The following is a 22,697-nucleotide window of genomic DNA, read 5'->3' as shown; positions in this document are numbered from 1 at the left end:
GCTGGTCACCTTTTCAAATGTTATTACTGGAAAGGCAGTTAGAACTCTGGGGAAACTATCCTGGAGAGTTTTATTCACTGACTAAGTTAAAATTTGCCTTTCTACCTTTGTCTCCTCTTTATCAGAGTCTATAATTTCCTCAAACTTTTTAATCTGTTTACCATTGCCTTCTATAAGGTATGAATTTCCTGTCCAGTATTATGCTCCAAAGCCTTCATTGAGGATTCTAAGGTATGAAGTTTGTCCTTTAGAGATAATATCTCATCCTTGGACATAATCCTCATGGCATGGATTGTGCCTTCTTGTATGGAAATTCTGTCCATTAATTTTTCATACCCCTTTGATAAAGTCCTATTAATATATTTAGTGGTTTGAATCCTTTCAGATAATGTTTCAGCACCTACAGACAGGGACTGAAGTTTACCAGCCAAATCAGCTGTTCCCTCCTCCAGAGCAGCAAAGCTCTCTTTAAATGAATTAATATTAGACTGCACCTTCTTAGAATTTTGCTCAGTTGACCAAGTCATATCAGACAAAGATCTAGTCTCCACCGTGAGAACTCCAAACTCTTTCTTGAGGAGGTTAGTGTCAGTCTGAATTGTTTTTTAAATTACCTCAACCGACTGGAACTTACCATTCAAATCAGTCGTGTCCTTCCTTAAGGTTTCAACCTCTGTCCTAAGAATCCTGGATTTAGTCTGTAAGTACTCCATCATTTTTCTATTATCAAACCATATTATAAAGAAGCTGGCAAAAACATTTAAAATGATAAGGCCCAGAAATAGTCAAACGAGTGGAATATCGTAGACATCTTGTAAAATCTCAGACATGGTACAATTAAAGAAAACCTTCAAGAGTTATGTTGTCTGACATTTTTAATCAAACCTTATGTATTTTTATTCATTTATTTATTTAATCAAAAGAAATCTTACCTGTAATGACCGTTGCCTGCTAATAGGTGGTTGGGTGCACCTGAATCCACGTGGCCAGGGAGTCAGAACCGGAAAAAAAATTCTGAAATATTTATACTCAAATCTAGAGGTTAAACTCACAGACCATATGCTGTGTGAATTATTTAACTACAGGAGGGCAGCAGCTTAGGTCAGACTCAGCCAGGGAGGCAGGGAGGGGACGCAGAGTAGTAGCATGCATGGAGGACAGCTAACAATGGTGCTGTGTGCACAGGCCGTGCTGCTGCTGCTGCTGCTGCTGCTGGGTGCAGGCGAGTATGGCGGGCGGTCTGGAAGCCAGGCGAGGCCCAAAGCCGGGGCCGGGGCAGTGGCAGGCTGGCGGGGCATGGACGGGGTGCAAGATGCAAGGTGCAAGGGAACAGGAGTGTGCAAGGTGCAGGGGAGGGCAGCCTAAAAGCCCAACACTGAATCCCCGTGGAAATTAGGTCAAAGGGCCCCTCGTTGGAGCGCCAAAATGAAGGGATCGGTATTTAGAATTAACCAGACCAGTTTATTATAATAGTTTCAGCTTTTAATAAACAGATGAAAGAGAACTTACAAACCCAGGGTTCCAGTGATCCAGGAGTGCAGGTAACGAAAAGGAAGGAGGCAATTGTACCTGGATGTTTTATCTGTTTTTCTGTGGCCCCAGGGGGACACACCCTAAACAGAATGTGATTGTCTGAATTTCCCCATAAACTCTGTTCAAAGGTCTTTGGAAATTATTTCGCAAATGGAATACATTCATTCATTTCTAAATTTAATTAATCTTCTATTAGTTATTGAATAAAGTCTCAAGTTACAAAAATGAAACTTTTTATCATTTTTATCATTTGCCACATTGGTTGTTATATAAATTTATTTCTATTAATTTACCACACTATGAAATAGAAAACTCCATTCATTTATAAATATTTTTTATGCTTAAGTGATGTAGCCAGAAATAAAATCTGTTTGGTAGTTTCTTTATTTCATTACATAAAAGTGATATGAATTTTATTACTAAAACAATATACTGATTGTTTAAGCAATGCAATGGTTTTTCTCATAGTCACATATAATATTAATTAACACAGAACAATAATTTACAACTTGTAAAATCAGAATCACTGTGAAATGTGCTTCATGGTTGAATGTAATGACTTGGAAATTTTTCTCAGAGGAAGAGAATACACAAAAATGGTGACCCACAGACAGACATTTGCTCAATAATAATAATATCTTTGAATTACAATGCAATGACATCTTCATTTTAGAATAATTTCAATATGAAAAGTCCTGTAGCCAATTTACTTGTATAAAATAACACTTGTATTTTTGCATAGAAATTTGAAATTCATATTAATTCCTTAACTGTATAGATTTTGACAAGTGAGATTTAAACAGAATGGCAGAATAATCATAAGAAGGAAATGTGCATGTGAGGATTTTGTATGTAGTGCAGTGAAATGATTTTTAATTCTTAGCTGGATTTCTATTTTTTTAGGTTTTTAACTTATTTATTGATTTTCTCTTTGACATATTATCTAGAGACAGGCTATTCTTGGAAGAATATGGAAAAGAGGGTGATCTTAAATTTCTGATATCCTGTTGCTCCTGTGCTGTAGTTAGAAGGCCTCCATTGCTGTCCTTTAATTTAAGTGATGCTAGTGATTAAACTCAGGGAAGTGTGTTTGCTACACAAGTGTTGGGTGGTCTAAGTATAGTCCCCAGCCCCTTGAGGTTTAAATATTTGTAATATAGTGGTCCTTAGGAGAAGACATTGGCCCATACAGGGTATTTTTGTTTAGTTTTAAGTATACAAAAATTAATGCAACACCAAAAAAGTATAAATTGTTTTGCTATTTCCTTCTCTATAAAGCAGGTGAGGATGTACAGTGGATAAATGTCCAAGAATTAAAGTCTGAAAACCTAAATTTGATCACTGATACCTAAATAGTGAAATGAGAGAACTGACTTTCACTGCTGTCATTTAATGGGCTACACAAAGCACTATGAACAATCTCCACACACAAACAATCACACAAACACACATACATATGCGAAGAATAGAGAAAATATTTTAAGAGATGCAATGATCACAAAGATAACATTTATAATGATTATAATAATTTTTTATAAAAGTATAATGATGCTCGAGATTTCAAAATAAGCAATAAATGTTTTGATATAATTATTCTGTCTTTTGCTTCTTAATTATATATATATGATTATATATGTGTATATATATACAAAATATTTGAGATAATCTTTTTTACTAAGACTACATTATAAATAATTGAAATAAGTTTGACTTAGTTAACTCAATGAATAATTTTACAGCAATCTTATTTCCTTTTTGCTGTTTCTTAATTTGTTTTAATTTCATGTGCTTTGGTGATTTGCCCCATGTATGTCTGCATGAGGTTGTTGGATCCTTTATAACAGTAGTGAAAGAGAGTTGAAAGTTACAGTGTTAGTCCTGAGACTTGAACCTGGTCCCCTATAAGAGCAGTTCAGTGCTCTCAAGCACTGAGCCTTCTCTTCAGTCTAAAAACCCTATGTTAATTGGTCTAAACTAATTAGAAGTATTTATAAGTATAATATAAATATATACTTATTATAATATAATAAGTATAAGTTTAATTATAAATTATACTAAGTTATAATTAGACTAGCTACAAATAGTATAATTATAATTAGTTGAGTTATATTTATTCTAATTATAAATAGACTATAATTAGTCAAATTATAAATAACTCTAATTAGACTTATTTGTTTAAAACAATGAAATTTTGGTACGTCATTATATGGGAAATTTGGAACCACTCCAGTGCTTGACATGGATGTAAATATTACATTAGTATTTTTTCTCATTTGATATTATGAAGAATTATAAACTGTGGTGGTGGTTCAAGCTTGTAATCCTAGCACTTGGGAAGTAGAGGCAGGTGGTTCTTTAAGTTCAAAGCCAGCATGACCTACAGAATGAGTTAAAGGACAGCCAGGACTACACAGAGAAACCCTGTCTCAAAACACACACACACAATAATAATAATAATAATAATAATAATAATAATAATAATAATAATAATAATAATAAAGAACTATATAAGATTGTTTAATTGATAGTGATTAAAATAAACGAAAACAGTGAACACTAAGTAAAATTTTCCATATGTAAGAAAACTCACTTGTCTATTTTTACTTTCAGCTAATATCTGAATTAGACAATGGAAATCACACTTTCCAGTACAAGCTACTGGAAACTGGAGCTGGAAGTTTCAGCATTGATGAAAGAACAGGTGACATATTTGCTATACGGAAGCTCAATAGAGAAGAACAATCTCTCTACATCCTGAGAGCCCAGGTAATAGACACCACCACTGGAAAGGCTGTGGAACCCGAGTCTGAGTTTGTCATCAGAGTTTTGGATATCAATGATAATGAACCCAAATTCCTAGATGAACCTTATGAGGCCACTGTACCAGAGATGTCTCCAGAAGGTATTGAATATTAATTTACATCAGAGCTTTATTAACATGACAATATATTTAAAATTTTGAGTATATGATTGGCAAAACATTGATTTACTTTCCTTATTAATTCTTCCTGTGACAAAATTTTAAGTAAAATATTTGCAGAATCATCAAATATAATAACATTGTATAAGGTAAATTTAGAAGAAAAATTACAAAACAATTTCTAGTGAGCTCAATTTAGTTAGTACTTTATTATTGTTTCAAAATGGCTTTTTCTCTATGGGATAATGTGATGGATTTATTTTTCTATACACTGTATGAAATACAAACTTCTTTACATATAATGCTCTTTTTGTTAGTTTTATTTATATCTGAAGTGAATTTGATTTCAATTTGAACATTCAAGTGGAAGTGAGCTAAAATTTATATGTTTATCATTTGCAACTCCATATTACAAAGTAATTTTTCTATAATTCTTCAAATCATGTTTAAAAGGTTTAGATATATATTTAATATATTAACAAATCTATAAGATATGCATGACAACTTAAAGAAAATAATCCACAGAACTGAAACTAGTACAATCATCAAAAACAAGGAACACAAAGATAAAAGAGTGCTTAAACATTTACATGTGTCTTTGCTCATTTCAAGTTATTTTCCAACATGATTTACATTAAAGTTTAAATTGAGAAGATTAGTAAGAGATGGTTTCAAAGGGACAAAGCTGTCATCTTCTTTGCAAATCAAAATAACTGAAGCCAAGGAAATTTACGTTTATGAAAAAATTTTGTCTTAAGTTAGCCAAAATAATGATATCACAATATACAGGAGAATTTAATTCAAAATTTTGCTTAAAATGATATACAAATGCTTTAGCTATCATCATGTTAAAATTGGCTAACTTATTTTGAAGCTCATTTATGGAAAATTTGCATAATTATCCATTGATTATAAAATGTATTTCTCATTGTATTTTTCTTTTTAGATTTTTTTATGTTAGGCTTACCAGGTATAAATTAATGGTGTCATCTTGAATTGATTGTAAGATACTATTTTTATTTGGATGAACATAATTACAACATAAATGACACATAAATTACATAATATGTGTCAAAAACAAATTTTATTAAAATATTTTAAAACTCCTTTAAATTTGTTATTATGATAGCTCAACAAACAAATTTCTTGTACTTCTTATTTGATTCTCCCCTTCCCATATTCCTTCCTATGTTCTAATTTATTTATCTCTTTCTTCTAGTCTCTTATCTAATAAAGTTTGTAGTATTATCATGTACTGAGAACATTTTGTTTAAAAGTAAAAAATAGAATCATAAAGGAATATTATTAGTTAATTTCTAGAATGGCATTTATGCCAGTTAAACACACATCAATGAAATATTTTAAATAAGAATGACTTACAATTAGTATGGGATAAAAATGATAAGTATGGGAGAAGTATGACAGTCATTATGCATCTGGAGAAGTGGAGTAGATTTTCTAGAGGGAAAAAGTGAAGGAAATGATAAAGAGAGGCCAATCATGTGTTCTCGGTGAAGACCTCCATAGAAAAGTGACCACAACCACATGTGTGAATAATTCCATAACATGCAAAATGCATACATCTTAGACATATACACAAGCACATACACAAAGATAGTATGTGAAATTATTTAAATATAAGTAATTAGAATCTAATATAATCATATTTAGGGAGTGCCAGAGAAACAATGTAACTGTTACCAAACTATTCTTAGAAAAAAAGGTTTTCCTCTGAATATGTTTAGAAAATTCATAAAAGCTAAAGGATTCCTTATAAGTCAAATAATGTGTCGTTGTTTATCTTTAATATTTCTGTGATACTTAACACACAGAGTAGAATTTGGAAAATGGTCTAATACTTTATATGGAGATGAGGAGAAATGAAATGAATAGTTACTTACAGAATTTGAAAGCATATAGTGATTAAATGTGTTTTGTTAATAGTATTACTGCATAACTAATAACATTTTTTTTCATGCTGTTTATGTTGTCCTAAATTTTCTATTTTTATGATACTCATCATGACAAAAATGTAACAATAATGTGGGGTGAAAAGATTATTTCACTTTATAATTTCATCAGTGAGTGAAGTCATAGAAGAAACACAAAGTATGGCTGAAACTTAAGGGTATGAATTCAAGCAGGAGCCATGGAGCCAGGCTTGCTTGCTTCTGGTTTCTTTCTTATGTCTTACTCTTCATTCTAACTGATTACCCAGGAGAACCTCCTGAGTGGAGGAATCACTTTCCTACAAGGCACTATTATAGAGGCATTTTATCAATGTATATACCCTCTTCTCAGATATGTCTGTGCTTGTGTCAAATTGACAAAAAATACAACACATTTGGTGACTGTGTATCTTTGTTCATCATATTTTTTTCTTTTTTTATATTAAAAATTTCCACCTTCTCCCCTCTTCCCATTTCCCTCCCCATCCCCTCACTTCCCCTCCTCCTCCCTCTCCAGTCCAAAGAGCAGTCAGGGTTACCTGCCCTGTGTGAATTCCAAGGTCTTCCCCCCTCCATCCAGGTCTAGGAAGGTGAGCATCCAAACAGACTAGTTCATCATATTTTAAAGTTAATTTACAAACTATTCAGTTAATCTGTGTGATACAGTAGATATTTTAGGGTATCAAACAGAGTTAAAATTTATGTGGAGTCCAAATATTAACAACTAGAAATTTACATTTTTGGAGAGGGCACCAAAGGAATGAACAAAAGTTTTTATTAAGCTGGTTACTATTGAAGTCAGGGATTTTAACACTGTTTTGTTCTTTTAACAATGATTCCTTTCGGAAGCAGTAGTACATAGCTGTAACATTACACGGTATGTAAAGAAATCAACTAGTGAGATAATGTAGGTAGAGGCTACTCGTTCATTCCCGGCCACCCAGACCTGAATAATCACACAAAAACTGTATTAATTACAATACTGTTTGGGCTCCTTATTAATTAACTCTTACATCTTAAAACATTCCTACTATTTTATATTTTACTGCGAGTCTCAAGGTTTACTGATAAGGTTCTGGGGTATCTGTCTCCTTTGGCAGCTACATGCCATCTCTCTGATTCTGCCTACTTCCTCTATATATCTCAGTTAAGATTTCATGTCTGGTGATTTTCTGCTCTTCCATAGGCCAAAAGCAGTTTCTTTATTAACCAACGGTAATAAAAAGTATTCACAGAATAAAGAGGGGAATCCCACATCACCTCCCATTTTCTTTCTAATTCAAAAGGCAAGTTTCAACTTTATCATAGTAAAATTACGTATAAAACAGTTATCAATTAAGAATTACAGTTATGCTATTTATATGTACTTTATCTTTTATCATGACAAATGAAAACTATATCTATTCTTCAACTACTTCAAAGAAGTCAAAAGGACATAATAATATCTAAGTTTACAGGAAGTGCATTGTAAAGAACTTCCAAAACTCTACCATTAACAGAGACATCCACTGCCTGGATTGTCACCCAAAGCTCTTCTGTAACATCAGGGCATCCATATTTAGCCTACAGGCCCATAGTATAAAGCAGACTTTGCCATGAAGCAGGGAGATTTATAAGACTGTTTTGTCTCTATTGGCAGTTTCTCAGTCACTCTCTTCTCTATCCTGAAGAATGTTTGACAAATTCTTTAATGAAGCAGGAACCCTGAAGGACTGGCCTCACCTTTAGGCAAGTTGAGCAGTCACTTTGCTATGGGTACTTCATGTCCATTTCATATAGCATACCATCAAGCCATCAAGGCAATAGCAGTTTCTTGACCAAATGACTAAAAATTCCAGATGAAGCCTCTTTGCTGTCCATCATTCTCTTGAAGTAGATTGCTGCTTTCAGGAACAGATGTGTTTAATTGTCATGAAAAGTCCTAAGTTCTTAAACCATTTTACATGCCATATTCTATTAGTCTTTGAAAAGTTTGAATAATTCCTATTCATCCAAAATATATTTCTGTACATCTAGAAAACCTAATTAACATGATTACTAACTTGACTATTATAGATAACTATCTATTAACCTGTATTTCTTAATTATAAATTATAGTTTTAAATAAGTTGCACAAACACATTAATCAAAACAGAAAAATACATATAACAAAGTTGACCTTGAATTTGTATCAATAAACCAAGATCTATACTAATACAACATCTTCATCTCTATAGCATATTCCCCTTTAAATATAAGAAAACATTTATAGACAATCATTTAGGGAATTAGAGCATTGCTCTCTAGAATATTTCCTGCAGATTTGGGTCAATGCTAATCAGGTTTTTCACAGGGTATCTTTTTGTTAGATCCTCCTCAGCCTGCCATCTTGAAGTTGTTGTGGCTGTTGGACCATTTGGGTCATTGCTTCAGGCAGTCTTGTTTGATAAAACCATATTATCTGGTAAAAAAAAAAAAAAAAAAGAAGAACCTCTTTTCCAGAGCAACATATTCTTAGGCCCATATTTGTAGTCAAGATACTTTAAAAATATATATGTCAGTTTAGTTTAGCAGCCCATACAATGGGCTTAGCTCATTTACAGTAAAAAAATTAAATAAAACACAATAATATACATAATCTAGACTCTCTGTGTATTTTCCATCTTTTTATGTTTTAGTTTCTTTATTCCTTTGATTTACGACTGCCTGTATTCTGTCTCTTTAAAGACTTTGTTTTATTTTGTAAAATTAATTATTTCTTTTTATAAAAGTCTATACTTTTTTCTTTTCTCTCTAAAGTCTATGTACATTTATCAAAACACATTTGTGACACTCTGAGTGGTTTATTTATTTCTGAATATACCTTTATTGCATATCTGTAATCATTTTTTAACCAGGAGCACTATTAAAATGTTAAACAGCTTGGTTGCAGTGTGTGTGAATGCTGACTCTGCCTCTGTTAAACTTTTTATATGGCTGAGGTACCTTTTTACCAACTCTGGGACTGAGGGGTGGGAGCCTTACTCATCACCTCAACTCTTGGAAATAATTACCCATTCTGCCACTAAGTACTTGCAGCATGCTGCCCACAAACCCACTTCAAGTGCTTAGCCTCCTGATAGAGCCAGAGCTGTGTACGCAGTTAGCACAAACCAGGAAGCCTTCTTAAAGAAATTGCTCAGCTTCTGCTCCACGAAGTCTTCTCATAAAGGAATCATACCTCTTATTGCTTCTAGCAAACAGAGTCAAATTGAGAAAATTCTGCGGCCATGAAGCCATGCTTAAAGTCCACTCATGCGTGTGTGTGTGTGTGTGTGTGTGTGCAGAATCACTTCCCAAACTCTCTCAGGTTTTATGTCATTCTAGTCACCCCACAGTGGGTGCCTTTTTGTAGGAAGAGGCTGCTCATTCATTCTCAGCCATCCACATAATCACACAAAACTATATTACTTATAATACTGACTGGCTAATAGCTTAGGCTTCTTTTTAACTAACTCGTACATATTAAATTAACACATTCCTATTATTTTATATTTTACCAAGAGGCTCATGTCTACTGGTAAAGTTCCAGGGCATCTGTCTACTTTGGGAGCTCCACAGTATCTCTCTGACTGCCCCTAATTCAGAATTCCTGCATGGATTTACTCTGTCCTGCCATAGACCCAAAGCAGCTTCTTTATTAAGCAATCATAAGAAAACATATTCGCAGCATTCAGAAAGAAATCCCACATCAAGAAAATACAAGTTTTAATTTGTTTTTCTAACTATATCTTTATTACGTGTTGTGAATTATTTTTGTAAATACATAGTTAAATTATCCTTTAACTCATCTTATATTCATTATCAGAAGATGGTTCTTGCTCCCGGTTTTTGTGTTGCCATTTTACAAGAAGGCGTGCTTCCATATTCACTTTTTATTAATTAGACATCAGTTACTGTCAAAGCCTTAGTTCATGTTTCTTAAATGTATTTGTTGTATTAGAATCAATTGCCAACTGCTTTATTTGTATTTGTACTTTTAACTAAAATTTGACTTAGATCGCTATAGCAAATTACCACTATATATATTACCAAAAAGTATAAATAAATTACAAATTAATTTCTAGTTAGTTATTTAGTTACATAGAAACTTAGTAATAATATTTAGTGTGCCTTATTATAAAAAAAGTATAAATAATTCTAAAACACAATGTGTGTATTAATCACTCACTTCTTTATATACAATGTTGTATTTTAATTGATTGCATCTACACATAAAACGGTTTCTTTCAAGCTTGGACTCTCAAATGGAATTGAGCTAAAATTGTATGTGTGTGTGCGTGTGTTCTCATTTCTTCAGCTGTACTTCAAAGTATTTTTTCTTCTTTCTATACATAAATAAAATTCATAAGATTCACAAATGCAGAGTTATTGAGGTTCAAAATGATCAAATAAATGTACAGAAATGTTCATGTTTGTATGAAAGTGCAACACTAACCATGAGATTTATTTGAATGGTGATCAATTTATATGTAAGTGAGACTCCATGACTGTGTATGAAAATAAGCAGTGACTCAAGAGATTGCAAATTGCTATTAATTAGTCAATACTTATTCTGGAATATTTTGTTCATGAAGTTGTATTTATTTGTATAACTTTGGGATTGACCTGAATAACAACTTATTTTGGCTGTCTTTACTTTTTAAGATTGCTGTAAGTTTTTATCCAAAATGTAATGCAGAGAGAGAGAAATAAAAGTAAAACTTTTCCTAAGATAAAAATATTATCTCAAAACTCATTATATATGTATGTATACACACACACACACACACACACACACACACACACACATATATATATATATATATACATATAATATATTTTTTTCTGGAAATAACCTTTTCTACCTTCCTGAACATGATTTTGGATTTGAGACTCTATGAGTTTTATGCAATAAATCATGACCATGCCTAACAGTTACTTTTTAAGGCTCTGATATGATGAAGTAACCCAATAACAGTGAATTCCTCCCATGAGAGTGATAATATCACTAAGCTGAAAAACACCACCTAATTACCTGCTTTGGACTAAAACTTGCTCGGGACAATTTTGAAGTGGTTAGCTGAAATGATTCAGCCTCACAGACTACTCTAGCCAGAACTTGAGATAAGTGCTGCACTTTCACAGTACAGAGAGACTGGATAACAAATCATACAGCTACCTCTCCCAGAACTTGACAATTTACCAAGATTATTCTTTATGTTTGAGTACAGGATGCCTAAATTTCCAAGAAGTGAGGTGGATGGTTTTGGGTGCAATGAATTATGGGTATTCATCATAGTTTAGAGTGGCTTGTTACAACTGTTTCCTGGTAATGGTCAGGAAAAAAGCTGAACAGAGAACTTTAGATTAAGGATTCTTAATTTGTAAACCAAAACTGGATATTGATATAACAGGATATTATAAAAGTATGTTATTAAATCTACTCTGAAAACAAATATCACATATAGAAATAGGATAAAAGGTAGTTAATTGAATCTACCTTTAAACAAAAAAATCAGCTACTAATTGAAAGTATTTTGTATTAATATGGATTATTGTATATTAATACAAATTTAAGGTTATTTTGATAGAAAATACTCTGCATACATTTCTACTTTGTTCAAAGGGTTGCAACTATACAGCTCATTTAACAATGTAATACAAATTACTAGTTATTGAAAGTTATTATTATAAACTCCTTAGGGTAATAATGAAATGAAGCTTAGGAATTAGTCACCTATTACATTCAACATGTAGTCATATTAGGTATCCTTAAAAGGTCAAACAGAGTTATAGTTTAGACAGATAGATCACCTTCAAACACTTCAGAGATGTACAGATTTTTGGCACTCAAGGTGTTTTAATAACATAAGGTATTTTTATGAAAATGAGACTTGTCTGCTCCTGAAAATGCCAATCTACTTTGGAGAAGATGATGGCATCAAACAAACTCCATATGAAGTTTGCTTTCTTTGTGACAAAAGCTAGCCACTAGGTAAAAAGGGTGCTCTTGCCTTGACTGCTGACAGTATGTTCTACAAATTGCGTGAACAGGACCCAAAAGACAATGACTGTCAAACTTTGCCAAGTTTGACAAAGTAGAAAAGTAGATATGGTAGGACAGTAGGTGTAATATGTATGCTCCAATCTTAGGTGACTTGAGATTTCTCCAGGTCATCAGTTGTAATTTCTCACATTTTTTTGGAAGTAGCTTGCTTGTACTTCCTGCTTACCTAGAAAATATTATTTCCTTCTCAGGTATCTGATGGAGTTGAATACTTTATAATTATAGTTACATTTATAGTTTTTCTTTTCATCAGATTCAGAAAAGAAATTTACTAATGAAATGTAAAGTGTATGAGGTTGAGAGACATAAAGGGATAGTTTTGGTAATGCAATATGAAATAGAAAGTGAATTACGTGTGACCTTTAAGACTCAACAAAATAAGATAGATAATGGAGTATTTTCATTGAAATTCTCAAATATTTATGGGCTTGATATTGTTGATGTATTTTGGCCTTTATTCATTGCTACATATTTATTGTATTTGTTTTACATAGTTTTCTTATATTACTTATAACTATTTTTTATTTTAGACAAAAACAATGGAAATGTGATGGTATGATTTTTGTGCTCTAACAACTAAAGTTAACCTAGATATCAGAGTGCAGAGATAGACAAGAGTTAGCCATAGAGACCAGGCAGTGCTGAGCCACACCTTTAATCCTAGAAATCAGGAGACAGAGGCAGACAACTCTCTGCAAATTCATGGCCACTCTGGTCTACACAAGATTGTTCCAGACTCATCCACCCCCAAGAAAAAAAACATAGCCATGCAATAGTAGCTCACACATTTAATCCCTGAATCTGGGTGTCACATGCCTTAAATCCCAATGCTCGGGAGGTGGAAAAAGGAAGGGATATGTATGGATGGATAGGGGAATATAAAGCAGAAAGAGGAGCTCAAAACATTCAGTCTGAGGATTTGGTAGAGACAAGATTTTGCCCTCTTGGCTGTGAAGATTTTGAAGAGGTACAAAGTAGTGCCTTGTTGCTCTGCCTCTCTGATCTTTAAGCATTCAATTCCTAATATCTGACTCTGAGTTTTTATTAGTACTTGAGAAAGTGTCCTTGTGGTGGGATTGAGCATCCTTTCCATATATGCCCAAGAGTAGTATCTCTGGGTCTTGAGGTAAACTGGTTCTTAATTTTCTAAGAAAGTGCCTAGCTTGTTTCAGAAGTAGCTGTACAGGTTTTCACTTGTGCCAGCATTAGAGGAGTGTTTATCTTACTCACCTTATTCCATATCTTCTCCAACAGAATCTACCATCAGTGTTTTTAATCTACCCCATTCGGATAGGTGTAAGATGGTATCTCAGAGTCGTTATGATTTGCATATCCCTGATGACTAAGGATGTTGAGCAAATTCTCAAATGTCTTTTTGCCATTTGAGAGTCTTCTGCTGAGAATTCTCTTTTTAGAACTATATCCATTTTTCAATTGAATTATTTGGTATTTTTATGTCTAGTTCCCTGAATTCTTTATATATTTTTGAGATCAGCCTTCTGTCAGATGTAGGGTTGGTAAAGATCTTTTTCCATTCTTTAGTCTGGTGTTTTGACTTATCTACCATGTCCTTTGCTTTAGAGAAGCTTTTCTATTTTAGAAGGTACAATTTATTAGTTGTTGATCTCACTGTCTGTGCTACTGCTATTAAAATCAGGAATCAAGTAGTCCTGTGTGTCAATGAGTTCAAGGCCATTTTACACTTTCTCTTCTATCAGGTTAAGTGTGGTAGGATTTATGTTCAGGTCTTTAATCCACTTGGAGTTGAATTTTGTGCATGGTATCAGATATAGATCTATTCTATATAGAACATCCAGTTATGACATTAGTTGAGGATGTATTCTTTGAATAATTTTGAATTCTTTGTCAAAATTCAGATGTTCATATGAGAGTGGATTTATGGCAGGATCTTTGATTCAATTCAATTGATTCATGCTTTTGTTTTTATGCCAATACCAAGCTGCTTATATTATTATAAGTCTATAGACTTATAAGAGTGTTTGAAATTATAAGTCTATAGACTCTTATAAGGGTGTTTGAAATCACAGACAGTGATGCCTCTGGAAGTTCATCTGTTGTACTAGATTCGTTTTAGCTGTCCATTTCCCTCCCCCATGAATTTGAGTATTGCTGTTTTGAGGTCTGTGAAAAATTGTGTTGGGATTTTGGGGTGTTACATTGAATGTGTCAATTGCTTTTGTAAGACTGTCATTTTTACTCTGTTAATCCTACCTCTCCAAGAGTATGGGAGATCTTTTAATTTTGCTATATTTTGTTCTTTTTCTTTTTTAAATGGCTTAGCATTCTTTTCATGCAAGTCTTTCACTTGTTTGATTAAATTTAATTCACAATATTTTGTATTATTTGTGGATATTAAAAAGGCTGTTGTCTCTCAAATTTCTTTCTTAGATATAGGAGAGCAACTGAATATTTTAGCTCATTTTATATTCAGTTACTTCCCTAAAGGCATTTACAAACTATAGGAGTTCCCTAGTAACATTTTGTTGGTTTTGTAAACTATGATATCATTTGTGAATCAAGTTTCTTTGCAATATCCCTTTCTAATTTCTATCCCATTGACCTCCTTAAGTCATCTTATTGATCTATCTACAACTTCTAGTACTATATTTAATAGGTAAGGAGTAAGGTGACAACTTGTTTTGTACCCAATTTTACTAAAATTGCTTTGAGTTTCTCTCCATATAATTTTATGTTGGGTATTGGTTTGCTGTATCTTGCCTTTATTATATTTAGATATGCTCCATGTATCCCAGATTTCTCGAATTCTTTTATCATTAAGGAATCTTTGATTTTGTCAAAGGCTTTTTTTCAGTATAGAATGAGATAATATTTTTTTTGTCTTTCAGTTTGTTTATGTGGTGAAACACATTGGAAGGTTTTTATGTTTTGAATCATACCTGCATCTCTATAATGATGTGTACTTGTTCATAAAAGATCATTTTTATATCTTTTTGGATTCCATTTGAGAGTATTTTATTAAATATTTCTGCATCTATATTCATAATATAAATTGTTCTATAATTCTCTACATGTGGTCTGGGTATCAGGGTGACTATCACCTTATAAAATAAATTGAACACAGTTCCTTATTTTTCTATTTTAAGAGTTTTAAGAGAAATTTCTTTGAAATTTCAGCAAAATTCTGCACTAAAAGCAACTGACCCTGGGCTTTTTTGGTTTTGAGAATTTCAGTGAGTGCTTCTATTTCCTTGGAAGTTATAGGTCTATTGAAATTGTGCTTTTTGATTTTCTATTAAAAATGGCAAATGCTATCTGGTGAGATAAATGTTTAGTTCTTTTAGATTTTCTGATTTTGTGGATTATATATTTTTAAAGAATAACAAAATGAGTAGGACCTGTTCCTGGACCTCACAGCCAATAGGGAGGGGATGTGTGAAACAAAGAAGCCCCTGCAGCAGGAGCTGAAGGGGCCCAATGTGGGAGCTCACCAAGGCTGGACTGGGTCTGAATGAGCATGTGATCAAACTGGACTCTCTGAATGTGGCTGACAATGAGGGTGGACTGAGAAGATAATGATAATAACACTGGATTTTGATTCTACTGCATGTACTGGCTTTTTGGGAGCCTAGTCTGTTTGGATGCACACCTTCCTAGACCTGGATGGAGGGTGGTCTTGGACTTCCCACAAGGCAGGGTACCCTGAAATCTCTTAGGACTAGAGAGCGAAGGGGAGAGGGGGGGAAAGGGGAGGGAAAAGGAAGGATGGGAGGAGGTGGAAATTTTAAATAAATAAATTAAAAAAAATAAAATAAAAAGAGAATAACAAAATGATTTCTTGTGTTTTCTTGGTGTCTCTCCTATGTACTTATTTTTTATTTCTGATTTTCTTAAATTGCATATTATGCCTCTGCCTTTTAGTTAGATTTAGTGGGATTTGTCCGTCTTGTTTATTTTTCTCAAAGAACCAACTTTTTCTTTCATTGACTGTTTGTATGATTTTCTTAATTTCTGTTTATTGCTTTCATTTCTGTGTTTATTTTTTTTTACCCTCAACTCCTCTTGAATGTGTTTACTTCTTTTAGCTCTAGAGGTTTCAGGCAACTGATATATCACTTGTATGAGGTCATTCTAATTGCCTCATGAAGAAAATAAGTGTTTTGAATTTTTCTCTTAGTACTATTCTAGTTGTGTCCCATAAATCTGGATTTGTTGTGTATCCATTTTCTTTGTATTTCAGGACATCTTTAACTTCTGTCTATATTTCTACCTTAACCAAGTGGTAACTCAGTAGAGAGTTGATTAGTTTTTATTAGTTTGTAGCCTTTTTTTTTCTGTTGTTGAAATTCAACTTTAATGCTCTGAGAAAATACAGGGGATTATTTCAATATTGTTGTATTTGGTGAGATTTACTATGTGTCTAAGTATGTGGTGAGTTTTGTAGAAAGTTCTATGAAGGGCTGAGAAGCTATATTTTTTTTTCATTTAGGTGAAATGTTCTGTACGTATCTTTTAGAAATATTTGAGTCCTAATTTCTGTTCATTTCATTTTATCTTTGTTAAGTTTATGGTTGGACTACCTGTCCATTTGTGAGAGTTGGGTATTGAAGTCTTTTACCATTAATGTATATGGTTAAATAGTTTATTAAACTTTAATAATGTCTTTACTGCAAATGTGGGTGATATTGCACTGGGCATAAATGTGAAGAACTGGGGTATCATTCTGGTCAATTTATACTTTAATAAGTATTAAATGTCTTTCTCCTTGTCTTTTGATTAAAATTTGACATCTATTTTATTAGATATTACCTTAGCTAAACCAGCTTGGTTCTTAAGTTCATTTGATTGAAAAGTCCTTTTCAATTAATTTACTCTGAAACAACATCTATCTTAATTTTGAGGTTTGTTTCTTGTATAAAGCAGGATAGATGCTGTTTTCATATCTATTCTATTAACCTGTTACTTTTTACTTGTGAATTGAGTCCATTGATATTGAGAGATTATAATGATGTGTGTGTGTGTGTGTGCATGTGCATGCATGCCTCTGTGTGTGTGTGTTTGAGTGTTTTCCTTCTCTTAATTTTGGTTATGTGAGAATATCTATTGCATATGTTTTCAAGTGTTGCTAATTTGCTTGGGTTATAGTTTTCCTTTTCATACCTTTTGGATGGCTAGTTGTTTAAATTTGAATTTGTCATGAAATATACTGTTTTCTCCATCTATGGTTACTAAAAAATTTACTGGGTATAGTAAAGAGACTTTAACCCATACTTTTTTCTTCAACGTAGAGTCCTTTAAGCTCATTTCAATAATGATAACAAATTTTTTCAACATTACTTATTTCTTTGATCTTTAGGCTGTTTTTACATATTTGATCATTTTTTTCAAGTTCCTACAGTGAATAGGCATCTTGGAAATATCATAAACAGTATGTGTCAATGTATTATGTAGCATTTCATTTCATTAATTAGAGACTGCAATCTTTTAGTTCTCAGTCCTTTTGGAAATGAGGCATATTTATAGAGCTATATTTTTTATATGTTCACAACAAAAGTTGTGATTTGAAAAATAAAGAACAGTATGATTTTCTTTAATATGGACATTTTGCTTCTTTTACTGAACTGAATTGTTTATTGAGTAAGACTCAACTCTAAATTTATTCTTAATGTATCTTTTCTCTTTAGGAACATTTGTCATTAAGGTGACAGCCAATGATGCTGATGACCCTACAACTGGCTATCATGCTCGAATCCTCTACAACTTAGTACAAGGCCAACCATATTTTTCTGTTGAACCTACAACAGGTATTTGTGAATTAAAAAAAAAAATGTAACCCTCTCTGTCTCCTAAGAAGAAAATGAGAGCACATATCACCTAGGTACAAACATGTTCTACAGAAGATGCCATATTTCATCATTAGTTATGATGCCATTTCCCTAATTGCTTAATTTCACTGACACGTAAGCAGTGTTTCCATGATTCAGAGATTGGGCTATCTATATCATAGATATGGATATTTGCATGTTTGATATAACATATTTGTAATGATTCTTATAAATGTATCAGAGAAAATGGGCAGAACAATTTAAAAACATGAGAATTAGACATTACAGATAATTGACCAGATGACATTTGCCAAAAGTCTGAAAGCACCTTAAAAATTTCCAACTGCAATAAACTCTAGGAAACTGGGGATAAATTCTCAAAGACACATTTACATGACTAATCAGATATCTATGAATCACTGTATAATATTAAATATGTGGTATCATATGATAAAGAAATTGCTTAAAACACATTTGGCACATTTTTTGTCTTTGGGACAGGCTCTTTTTACATTTTATTAAACAAAGATTATCATTGAATTTCCTGATTATATTAATCACTTGAATATCCTTAAAATCAAAGTGGAGTTCATGTGTTTCTTTTTTAAGTACGTATATAAAACAATTAGTAGTTATTTTAAAAATATTGCAAATGGTCCTTACACATGCTAAACAGAAACTTTACCCAAAACTCTATTATCAGTTGCAAACATATCCACTGGCTTCTAAATGTTTATATGACTCTGCTTGTTCAATGAGTATTAACTATTACCTAGCAATTCAAAGCAAAACCTTTTTAAATCTTCCTCTTCAGAACTTAGAGGCTTTAAAGACTCAATATCCTAGCTAATTATTCTGAAATTTTCAAAGTAAACAAATGAACAAACTTCTGGTTATTATTAAAATAAAGACTTAAGTTTAAAAATATGCTGTATTTTGCTAACCAATATTTTGTATGAATTTATTTGGAATATGTTGGTATTTCTCTCTACCCTGTATTCTTGATACTAAAAAAAGTATGGAATATGATGTTTTGTTGTATTGTGGTGGTAATTGTCTTACTTCTCTAAAATATTATTTTTATAGCTTATTATTTGGATTACTGAAAAGAGATGCTGATTTATTTTGTATAATACCTCATTTTAAAGACATTTCTATTTTAATAATATGTTTTGCTATGTATTTTGATTGTGTTTCTTCTCTCTCATGGTTCTAGAAAATCCAGATTTCATTGCTATCCTAACCCCTAGCTTTATTCTCTCTCTCTCTCTCTCTCTCTCTCTCTCTCTCTCTCTCTCTCTCTGTCTTTCTTCAAAACAAAAATAAAAGTAAAAACTAAGAAAACAAAAACAAACAAACAAAATACATGAAAATGAAAACACATTAGTAGGCTCAGGTACAGCCCATGCTAGTCAGAAGAATGGTGGTAAGAGGAGCACCTACCCCTCCTTAAGTTTACAAACCCAAAAACCCAACCCACTGTTACCCTTTTTTGACAAATGGACTTCTGGAGGCCTTCCCTTGATATCAGCAGTTGTAAATACTCACTTCTCAGATTTAGATCACATAAATTAGAAGAAGAGATACAGGCCATTTCACTGAGAACAACTGGAGTCAGTACCAGTACCATTTTACTGAGAATATGTGTTTATGATAAGAATCATAAACAAAATTGGTGTTTAATTTTACTATTACTACAATTCTTTTAGTTAGCAGCTAGCATATAGCAGAATAACAGTTACAGCATGGAATGCTTACAAAGTCAGATATGAAGGGGTCATGGATAATAACAATAGAAATTGTATTACTGTTTTAAAGGAGTCATAAGAATATCTTCTAAAATGGATAGAGAATTACAAGATACATATTGTGTAATTATCCAAGCCAGAGACATGCTTGGTCAGCCTGGAGCCTTGTCTGGAACAACAACCGTATCAATAATACTGTCAGATATTAATGACAACAAACCAATATTCAAAGAAAGTAAGTAGAAAGTTTCTTGGATTTCCATTATAATTTAAATCATTGTAATATACACAGATGCTAAAATTGGCTCTCTATATAGAACATTGAAGCAGTATGAAATTTACATAAAATAAATGTGCTAATTATATATAGTAGAATTTTTCTAATTTAATATAAGAACACAAAATAGAGAAAGAGTATTCTACTGTTGTACTTACAAAATGCCACAAACTGACTACTTATCGATCATTTTTATACATTTTGGCTAGGTCACACTAGGCTATAATCAAACACCACAGAACATTTTCTTATATCTTTTGGGCATGATCCTTTACCGTGTTCATGACAGTGATGTTGACATTGTTCAGTTGTCTGTCTAGCTAGCACTAGACTCTTTTTTTTTCCTTAATGGTTGTTAGCTGAAAGACTAACCTAGGTTGTCTGCTAATTCTTGATTGACCAAATATCTCAGAGCATGTATTAAATATTTTTCACACTAGCATATCTAAGCACAATATTTTTGCCTATACTCCTACTTCAGTGGGTTCACATGGTAAATTGTATTTGTCAGCATCACATTATTAGCAGATTAACTCTTTCTGTAAGCCTGCTTCCTGTGACAGTCTCACTCAACCATTCTTGGCATCATAGACAGTTGACATGAATACACCTTTGGAACTGTTTTTCTGCACAGACAAATGAAAATTTAACTTGAAGTATTAGTTTTTCTTCTTTAGGAATAGAAGGTTACATTTTCTCTGATTTTTTTTTATTGCAAATGCTCAATCATTTAAAGTTTCTTTAGTTTTCTTTTCTTAGGAAGTCTCTCCTTAGTAACAAAACTTCATTTAAAAACACTTTTAAAAGAATGGACAATTGTCAATTGCCATAATAAAATGATGTTTAGCAAGAACAAAACAAAGAAGGGAGAGAATAGCAGATATATTTGTAGGATGTTTTTTGAGAAAATTCTGATAATTAAAGTAGATTCTACAAATATCTCCAATTTCCAATAAGAGAGAAAATAATAAGTGTATATGCACATATCTAAGAGAGAGAGAGAGAGAAAGAAATATTAAAACCTAAAGCACATAGCTTTCAGGAAAGGCACGAATTTTCCTAGGAGTAGAAATAATATGATAAAGTCATGAGATTCATATGATTAAAAACTTATCCTAAATAACTGGAATGTTAAAGGTTTCTACCGATTCACGGTATTGGAATCTGCACCCAGTGGAACATCTATTGGAAAAATTATGGCATATGATGATGACATAGGAGAGAATGCAGAAATGGAATATTTCATTGAAGAGGATGATTCACAAACATTTGATATCATCACTGATAATGAGACCCAAGAAGGTGTAATTATACTAAAAAAGGTACATATATTTAAATAAGAGTACAAAATCTCATAAAATACATATAATTATTTTGAGTTGTTGATTAGTGTTTGCATCACTGATAATTGAACTCAGAGATCATGAAATATATCTTGGAAATTTAATTAATTTAGAGATGAGAAATGTAGACACTTAAAGAACTTCTTAATTTTAATTTGTTCTTTAAATTATTTTAGAAAAAAATTTAAAAAAGAACATTTAACTAACAAGAGAGTGATTCTTAGTTTTTCAAACTTATTTTTCATTTTTTTCAAACTTTTAAGTTCTTAATTATAGAATTTTGGTTCTATTTTAAATAATAGTTATTTCAAATATGCTTAATGATCATAACCAATGACTTTTCAAACAAAATCAAACCTAGATGAAAAAGTGGGACATGAATAATTAATATTTCAAAGTAAAAATTTGGTTAACTAAAGTTATTTCTTCTAAACATCTTATATTTATTTGTAGAAAGTTGATTTTGAGCACCAGAGCCACTATGGCTTTAGAATTAAAGTTAAAAATTGCCATGTGGATGAGGAACTTGCATCAGCCCATGTAAATTCCTCCTCAACGTATATTAAAGTTCACGTGGAAGATGAAGATGAACCTCCAGTTTTCCTCTTACCATATTATGTGTTTGGAATTCCTGAAGAAAAGCCATATGGATCAATTGTTGGAACAGTATCTGCTATAGATATGGATCGAAAACAATCTCCTATAAGGTAGGTTTTTAGATTTACTCACATTAGCATTTTGTAAATAAATGACTGAACAGGCTTGTATCAACTAATGTCCATTGAAAATGCAAAACAAAATTTTTCTAACTAGATCTTTATATATAAAAATAAGGGACTTGTAAAAAATATGAAAAGGAAGTTTAAATACCATGTGTTGTTCCAAATATATTGAAACAGTCAAGGTGAAAATATTCAAGAATAGAAAAGTCCTCACCTAAAATTCATCACAATACACTATGAATATGTCTTGGGGGGGTGCATGTGTCCTGCTTTACCTTTTTCTGAATTATTTCTATGAAACATATTCTTTCACTGAACATGAGACTAAGTTGGA

The 22,697-nt window shown here is 32.3% G+C and overlaps 1 protein-coding gene across 1 annotated transcript in view; it reads left to right on the top strand.

The window, feature by feature from the left end:
• The window catches only part of Cdh19 (cadherin 19), a 102,847-nt gene that overhangs the window by 22,302 nt on the left and 57,848 nt on the right, over positions 1-22,697 (top strand). The window contains exons 4-8 of the mRNA XM_057770503.1: positions 4,144-4,435; positions 18,133-18,252; positions 20,092-20,256; positions 21,436-21,620; positions 22,095-22,348. Of these exons, the coding sequence (XP_057626486.1) occupies positions 4,144-4,435; positions 18,133-18,252; positions 20,092-20,256; positions 21,436-21,620; positions 22,095-22,348 (1,016 nt within the window). The remainder of the gene's footprint in view (positions 1-4,143; positions 4,436-18,132; positions 18,253-20,091; positions 20,257-21,435; positions 21,621-22,094; positions 22,349-22,697) is intronic.

Source organism: Chionomys nivalis, chromosome 5, assembly GCF_950005125.1.
Source record: "Chionomys nivalis chromosome 5, mChiNiv1.1, whole genome shotgun sequence".
Classification (NCBI taxonomy): domain Eukaryota; kingdom Metazoa; phylum Chordata; class Mammalia; order Rodentia; family Cricetidae; genus Chionomys; species Chionomys nivalis.
Note: the sequence above shows the minus strand (reverse complement) of the source record. Positions and strands in the feature narration are given on the sequence as shown.